General features: G+C 46.8%; 1 protein-coding gene and 1 pseudogene across 1 annotated transcript in view; both read right to left on the bottom strand.

Moving 5' to 3' along the window:
* Positions 1-243: 243 nt before the first annotated feature.
* LOC101762378 lies at positions 244-1,486 on the bottom strand (annotated as a pseudogene).
* Positions 1,487-3,343: 1,857 nt separating this feature from the next.
* The window catches only part of LOC101761961 (DEAD-box ATP-dependent RNA helicase 6), a 6,951-nt gene continuing 1,959 nt past the window's right edge, over positions 3,344-8,335 (bottom strand). Inside the window, exons 3-10 of the mRNA XM_004976286.3 lie at positions 7,560-7,794; positions 7,229-7,467; positions 6,346-6,597; positions 6,057-6,237; positions 5,043-5,131; positions 4,682-4,755; positions 4,450-4,601; positions 3,344-4,056 (exon numbers count right to left, since the gene is read on the bottom strand). Coding sequence (XP_004976343.1) covers positions 4,523-4,601; positions 4,682-4,755; positions 5,043-5,131; positions 6,057-6,237; positions 6,346-6,597; positions 7,229-7,467; positions 7,560-7,794 — 1,149 coding nt within the window. The 3' untranslated portion in view covers positions 3,344-4,056; positions 4,450-4,522. The remainder of the gene's footprint in view (positions 4,057-4,449; positions 4,602-4,681; positions 4,756-5,042; positions 5,132-6,056; positions 6,238-6,345; positions 6,598-7,228; positions 7,468-7,559; positions 7,795-8,335) is intronic.

Raw genomic sequence — 8,335 nt, 5'->3', positions numbered from 1 at the left:
CTCTAGGGCACAGACTACTACATTACAGAGTGCGTACTGTCACACGCAAACTCCTGCATGCACCAGCTCGTTGCGTACAGGCACGTACATACGCCATCGTCGCCCAGCGGCCGGGTGTGTGTACACATGTATGTACGTACACGTACGCGTACGCAGCAACGCATGCAAAGGTGCGGTCACGTACGTAGACTACTACTACTCTGGTGCTGACTGGTGGTGATGATGCGAGCTAGGCGGGGCTAGCTACTCGAACGGCGTGAACAGGCACGACGCCTCGGCGAGAACGTGCACGTCGACCGGCGTGAACTCCGAGAACGCGCCACCGAGCCGGCCGTGCAGCAGCGCGAACTCCTCCACCGCCAGCTCCAGGAACGCGTGGTAGTCGTCCGCCGCCTCGGTCCCGTTGGTCGACGCGGCCGAGGAGTCGTCGCCGCCGCGGGGCGCGGGCAGCAGCGCCGGCGCACCGGCTTCCGCCGGGCCGTGCGCGGTGCCGCGGAAGGACTCCCCGACCTCCGAGTTCCAGAGGCGCAGGAAGATGTCTGGCGCCGCGTGCTCCGCGGCGGTGGACGACGACTAGGAGGCGGCGGCGGCGGCGGCGGCGGAAGTGAGCGTCGTGGCAGCCGAGGACGAGAGGAGGGAGAGGCGCGCCTCGGCCTCGAGGCGGGCGGTCTCCCACTGGGCCATGTGGCGCGCGGCAGGGCAGGGTGACGCAGCCGCCGCCGACAAGGCGAGCTGCTGGGCGGCGGCGGCGTCCGCGCCGGCGAGCGCCTCCTGGCGGAGCTGCTTCTTGAGGTGCGTGTTCCAGTAGTTCTTGATCTCGTTGTCCGTCCGCCCCGGCAGCTGCGCCGCGATCATGGACCACCTGAGAGATCATAGCGATCCAGCACGTCAGCGCGCCATGCGTGTGCTCTGGATGGAATGGATGTTCGTTGCATGAATGCGCCATGCACGAGTGGTGAGTACTTTGACTACTCGAACCAACATAGAATCAATGTCTGTGCAGAGAGAGCGAAAGAGAGAAGCACGCTGCACGCACTTGTTGCCGACGACGGCGTGGAGCTGGACGATAGAGTTGTGCTCCTCGGGGGTGAAGGGCCCGCGCTTGATGTCTGGCCGCAGGTAGTTGGTCCACCGGAGCCGGCAGCTCTTGCCGCACCGGTTCAGCCCTGCATGCGCGCGCCGGGCATCGCCTCATCATCAGCCAAATCGCTCGGAAAACCAATGAGATCACGCACAAATCGATGAGGAGCACACGTACCCGCGAGCTTGGGGAGCATGCGCCAGTTGCCGGGCCCGTTGGCCTGGACGAAGTCGACGAGCAGCTTGTCCTCCTCGGGCGCCCACGGCCCCTTCTTGATCCCCTTGCTATCGCAGCACGGAGTCCTCCCCATGGACGCCGCCGCCGCTGCAGCAGACCGTCGTCGGTCGCTCTCCGTTCTCCCTCGATGGCGTCGGCAGCGACGACGACGGGAGCGAGGAGTGAGGGGAGGAGGAGGAGGAGCCGTGGCCATAAATGCCGACGGATTTATAGGCCGAGGAGGATCCGGTGGCCATAAATGCGACGGATTTTCACCTGCTGCTGCTGCAACGACGACGAGAGAGCGCCAGAGAGAGGAGGGGGGCATGGCATCAATTATGAGAGCGAGCGAGCGAGCGATCGACGGCCATGCATTAAATAGGGGCGAGGTGCTTTCTTTGCAAGTACGCCCGGGCGGGGTCGGGGGCGACTTGAATGCGGTGGGGGACGACCGGTTGTCTGTTGTTGCGCGCCGTACAACTGCCTTCCTGCCTGCGAAATTACCAGCACGCAGTCAATCAGAGGGTACGCAAATTTTAGATTTTAGTAGTACAAAGTGACCGATTTCCGTTTGGAAATGTAGAGGATCCACCGGAATTTCACGTGAATTCTATAGGGTAATATACCTCTATACTCTACGGACTCTACAGGCATTCGAAGAAACGGGTGTGAATTTTGTTGCAGTGCAAAATGCCAAAATGTGGATCAGTTTTCAGAGTATTCATTCAAGGACAGGATCACCAGAAAACTCAGGAGGATGGCACGGCCGCCTAGCAGGTATGGATGGTTTCACCGTAGCTGTGTGGATAGATTGATCCGATCCAGCGCAGGCGATGGTACAGGAGCTGCACAGCAGCGACGCACACGGTCAGAGATGGGCGGGATTGCACTGCAGCTAATTAATAGTTTGGGAGGACGAAGGGAAGGAAGAGGGTCGATCCGCCGATGGGACCGAGACGTGAAGCGGAGGTATAGCACTCCTCCAGTCACCATAAATGAGGTGGTCTGAGCTCCCCGTCTGGCAGGCCCTCTGCCACTGCCACTACCACACGGGCGCGGCTCGGACTTTGGCGCGGCCGGGCGCCAGCGCCAGGCGGTGGCGGAAGCGGAGTGGGCTGGGGCGTCGCAGCCACCATAAATGCGGCCGGAGGGGCGGCGAGGCGGGGCGTTGCACGTTGCCCCCTGGGCGCGCGGGTCACTGCTGTGGCTGCTGCTGGCTGGGCACGGCCGCCGCGGCAGGTGACGTGCCGTGGCCCGTGGCGGTGGCAGCAGCGGCGCCGCAGCGGCAGCGGGGGCGGTAAGGCGTCGTGGTTAGCGAAGCGGCGGTAAAAGCGGCACGGCAAGGCGGTGATTTAACGGGACAGGGAGTCGTGGCCGCCGCCCGGGTGGGGGTGTTGTCACAGCAGCAGCCCTGACATGCGGAGTGCCATGGTCGTCGTCATGGTCTCACTGCACTGGGCTGGTGATGGGACCTCCTGCGTTTCGTCTTTTGTCTTGTCTGCTCACTGCTGGTGAGTGCTGCCGTCCCGTTTCGTCATCTCTGCAAGCGAGGGCGGCGCCGGCGCCCGAGCGTGCGTGGAGGGCTTGGCTTACGGACGGGCAACGCGAGCGCGTGGGTTTTGCTTGTTCTGCTTGCTGGCCGGAGCAAATGGAGATTGTCCTGTTCTCTTTCGTAGTTTCCTTTCATGAGATGTCCTCGCTGCTTGTCCACTGCGCTGCCATTTGTTCGGATGAAACGAACGGAGGGATGCAAGGATGCTCCCACACCGACGATCTCCAGACCACAACACAGTGCGTGCCCAGGAGACGCAAATGTTCTGCAATAGACGCCATGTCTCATCTAGTGCTATCTGATTCAAATGTTGTACTAGTCTATCTGATTAACTGCTCATTTTGGCCTGCCTTAATTGAGCAAAGTCCATCGAGCTATACAAAGAAAGACGAATATCAAATGATTTAATAAAAAAAGACTCAGTTCGATTCCAGCGATACCTGTAATGCTAAACTCCTGCAAAACAGGATGCCAATGCAGAATCCAACCAGCTATTGATAGGGTGCCAACTATCACCTGATGGCAGACACAATAACATGTTTTTCACAAAAAAGACACAATAACATGTTCGTCCTTTCAGAATGCAAACACAGCAACAGTACTTCAGCCTAGTGCCACTTTCGCATCCCCCCAGCAGGGAGTACAAAGACCACAGGTCTAAAACTGTTTCGACTAGAATCACGACAGCAAAAGGTACATTCTCACATTATGGGGAAAAAAGGAAGCAAATGAAAACCCTGATCTGGGTAAACACACACTAGAACACTGACCCAATCTAGAAAATACAGGACTGCCACATCGGAACAGATAGGATGACTTAAGCACAAAATACTGGAGATTGGAAGTATGATTGGGTGTCCAAGAGCTATATAGCTTGACAACTGACACAATGGACACTACATGACTTAGGTGCAATGATCAGTTTCTTCGCGCCAAGATCACAACGCAGAGAGGTACCGGGGTTAAAATGTCCTGTAGAAAATGCCAGATGTTACATTGTCCAACGCAACATGTCTGACAAGCTTGGGGCAAACAGCCTGAGGACAGGCCGATTTTGGCGACATTAACTAATGTCTAGCAGTGATCAACTGATCATCCAAACGCTTCACCGAGTCTGAATTTAGATGAGCTTGGCTACATGTCACTAGTTACCGATTGCCCCACAACTTTGGGTTAAAATACACCATACGATATAACAGAATGAAACCTGCACCATGAATTGAAGAGTCAACCACAGTATCCAGATTGATACAGGCATACTGCTTTGGAAACTTCATGCAAAATCAATCATGTAAAATGGTCAGAACCATTTCTTTCCAAGTGCCAATTGTAAGCATACAGTTATGTGATGCTCATGTTTTTCCGTATAAATTTTGGATATGGCATTACGCATTACACCCTGACATCATATAAACTACTGTTGTGTATAAAAAAAAATTCAGTATTGAAATGTCCTAAATCCCATTACTAGCAACTAGGTTGTGTAGTCTGAAGAGTATGGAATGGCCCACGGTAGTATAAAAACTAGCCAGTTAGCCACCGTAACTCTAAGTCTGCAACTGTCTTATTGTGTAGCGACTCATGGGTGGAAGAGTCATACCTGGTGAGCTGATATTTACACAAGCTGTCTTATTCCTTCAAGAGAGTGGCTACAAGATCACTCTCTAATATCACTATTGGCAATATATAGCCCGGTCTATCTGAGGAGGTATTGGTTTTATCTCTGTTCCAAGTTCCTGCTCAATCCGATACCTGTAACCACCGAAAAATATTATGTAATTGGAAAAAAAGGAGAAAGACAATATCTATAACAGTTATGAGAAAGTACATACAAGTTAAACCGATCCTCGTATGTGATCAAATTCACAGCCAGACCAAGGTGGCCAAATCTCCCAGATCTACCAACCTATAAAGAATACACATTCGAGGAAGTTGTAAACACATACAAAGTGAAGCACCGCATGTGACTATACCAATTTGCCTATTCATAATGGCTAAGGAAAAGCAGAAGAGATGATAACAGGTATAGAAAGAATTCAATTCTACGAGGTGGCATGAACTGATTTTCTCTACTATGTCCACTCAAATGCCTACAACCATCTTAGTAGAGTATTATTTCTCTGAGGATGAAATGAATCCTTGGAAGGTTACATTTGAGTATCAAACTAAAAGTTCAGGTCTTTCATTGCATACCCTGTGAAGATATGTTTCTGCGTTCTTGGGGAAATCAAAGTTGATCACAACATTGACAGCTTGGATATCTATTCCCCTCGTAAAAAGATCTGCAAGGGAAAGACATACTGTTAGAACCAGAGATCAAATAGCAATGTTCAACAGCGAAAATAATAGCTTTTGATAACGAGTCATTGAGGCAAGATATTCCATGAACTATAATAGTTCATAAGCCAACCTATTGAAAGTAACTAAGAAAGAAAATGATCTGTGCCCTACCATTTCATGTTCTAAGAGTGGAAAATTGTACTTCCTTTTAGGCTAAAGATTTCAAGAGACTACCATATCACTCTAAATAGCAAATACAGCATTTAGTCTAATCTACATTTTACAGGATTAACATCTCGCTCATTCATTTGGAATGCTTCAAAAAAGCACTAGGCACTAGGCAAGCAGTTTGGCTCCACATAGCACCTACGCGTGACTAGGCAGTTATATTTTTCGCAGGTGGCTAGAATGATGCCATGATTAATCAAGAAAATTTGGCATATCAAGATACAAAAAATTAGACACATTTTATACATCCATGAGTTCAATGACTAGTTCATATTTCTCCAATACCTTTGGGCTTGTCTAGAAAGCTAATTTATAATATTAATGTATTGTAAGGTACTGCCAGACAGGCTACATATCTAAAGAACATTTAAGGGCAAAAAGCCATCTCCACATACTATTTTTTTATAATACCAAGTTCCAAACATGGACTGGCCAAAGGAATACTAAGATAAAGTATGCTGGCTAAATATAACCTCTGTTGTTGAAAAGCAAAGTCAACAGAGTCAGTTACTTAAAAACAGTAGTAGTAGTTTAATTGCAATAAGAGAATGGGGGAAAAAGACCATAGTTACATAAATGATTAAATGGTAGAGCTTGTAAGCATAAAATGAAAATATTTAGCCATAAAACAGTTCCAATCAATAAAAAAGAAAGGAAAAAAATAAAGCCAAGAGAGCCTAGCAAAGGGAAGTCTGATACCTGTACACACAAGGTTCCTGCATGCACCGTTGCGAAAATCGTGAAATACCCTATTGCGATGATCTTGCAGCATTTTAGCGTGGATGTAGAAGCAAGAGTAACCAAGCTCAGTAATCTTCTTTGCCAAAAGTTCAACACGGTTTACAGAGTTACAGAATATTATGGATTGGTTAATTTGCAGCTGTATGGAAAAAGAAATTATATGCATCAGTCACATATCATTGTATTCAAGGTCACAGAACCTAGAGATGCATATAAGTACAAACTTTATATCAGGAAAAAAACAAACCTTGGAAAAGAGAGTATTAAGGCAATGAACTTTCTGCCTTTCTTCCACAAAAGCATAGAACTGTGTAATTCCCTTGAGCGTAAGTTCATCCATAAGGTTAATAACATAAGGTTTAGGCAGATATTTATCCTTAAATTCCTTAACGGTCACAGGAAATGTTGCTGAGAACATCAAAATCTGCCGATTCGATGGAAGGTATCGAATCAACTGCTCAATAGAAGGTTGAAACTCTGGAGAAAGAAGCTTATCCGCCTACAAGGAAACAAATGGCTGTAAGAGCGAATGCCTATTTATTGACAAATCTTTTACCACGCCATCAATTCAAACTTAACTTCTTTGCATCGTTCTCTCTTTTTGCTTCACAGACCAATTACTTATGTTATTCTTTACGGTTTTTAAGTCTGCTTTGCAAAACTTCCATATATAATACATAATGAGCATTGTGCCATGGTTCATGTAATCAGATTTTGCCATTTTTGGTTGTGTCTTAGAATCATAACAGATAGATAACTCTCTGTTCCTGTAGGAACAAACAAAGACATAGCAATTCTAAATCCACTTAGCCTCGAATAGAAAAGTGAATCATACCATGGCCCATCAAACTGAGAACAAGGTTAAAAGGGGAAATGAAGCAGAGCCAGGAGTACAGAGAGCGTGAATGTTTTGCCTTTGCATTTGTTTTGTACTTCTGTTCATAGATTACAAGGACATTATACAACAAGACCCTAAAAATGCTTCAGTAAGATGATTAATGAAGTGTCTATTTATTTAAGAGCAAAAGCAATCTATATGACAGCAAAACTAACTATGTGATACCTCATCCATTATAACCATCAAACTTGTAACAAAAGCAATTCGATATGATAATAAAACTATGTGATACCTCATCCATTATAAGCATCGAACAATCCTTCAGAACGCAAATGCCTTTCTTTGTAAGGTCCAAAATTCGACCAGGTGTCCCAACTAGTAAATGAACAGGTTGATAAAGCCGAATAATATCATCCTTTAGGCTGGTTCCTCCAGTAGTGACCATTACTTGAATTTTCAAGTGTTTCCCAAGTTCTTTGCAGACTTGCGAAGTTTGTAAAGCCAATTCCCTTGTAGGGACTAATATGACAACTGAATATCAGAAGAAAGAAGTTAGAACCTAAATGTTCATATTGATCATGAGCCCCATGCAGGATAATGCAATATCTTGAATAGTAAAACACCTTGAATCGCATTTTTGTCTTGGTCAATCTTTTCTAGTGCAGGTATACAAAATGCAGCAGTTTTGCCAGTTCCATTCTTTGCTCTTGCAAGAATGTCACTACCAGTTAATGCAATAGGGATGCTTTCTTCTTGGATAGGTGAAGGCCTTTCAAATCCTTTCTCATATATCCCCATAAGAAGTTCACGTTTCAGAAAATAGTCTTCGAATTCATTTCCCTTGGTTGCAGTAACATCCTGCACAGATAATTTTTAAAGAACATGAGTAAGAAATAGAGAAATTCACACTGGCTCAGCGAAAATAGGGAAGATACATATCATGATTAAAATGAACCAAATCAAACTAAACACTTGACTAAGTCAACACTCAGCAATGCATTCTTAAAAAGAAAGAGGATATATAAAAAATTGGAAGGGGTTTCAAATTTGAAACAACAGAGGTATGTATAATAGTGCAGACACTAGATAATATGTTGATCAGCAGCAGCATCAAATACCCTTCTTTCATCGTCTCATAGTACTGAGATATCATTGCTTGTGATGAACAGAATTTAAATATATATTATCTACTCTAGACATCCAAATTTGCAATAACTAAACTGTTTATTTATAATTTGTTCTTGTGATTGAAAACATACATACCCTATGAAAAGACGCAAAATATTTTCAAGAAAAACAGACAATAGGTGCTAAAGAGCGTCAATAATTTGCCAGTCCATAACAACCATACTATCTACTACTGACATGGAGCCGGGGGGGGGGGGGGGGGGGGGGGGAA

Source organism: Setaria italica, chromosome VII, assembly GCF_000263155.2.
Source record: "Setaria italica strain Yugu1 chromosome VII, Setaria_italica_v2.0, whole genome shotgun sequence".
Lineage (NCBI taxonomy): Eukaryota > Viridiplantae > Streptophyta > Magnoliopsida > Poales > Poaceae > Setaria > Setaria italica.
This window is presented reverse-complemented; position numbering and strand designations above follow the sequence as displayed.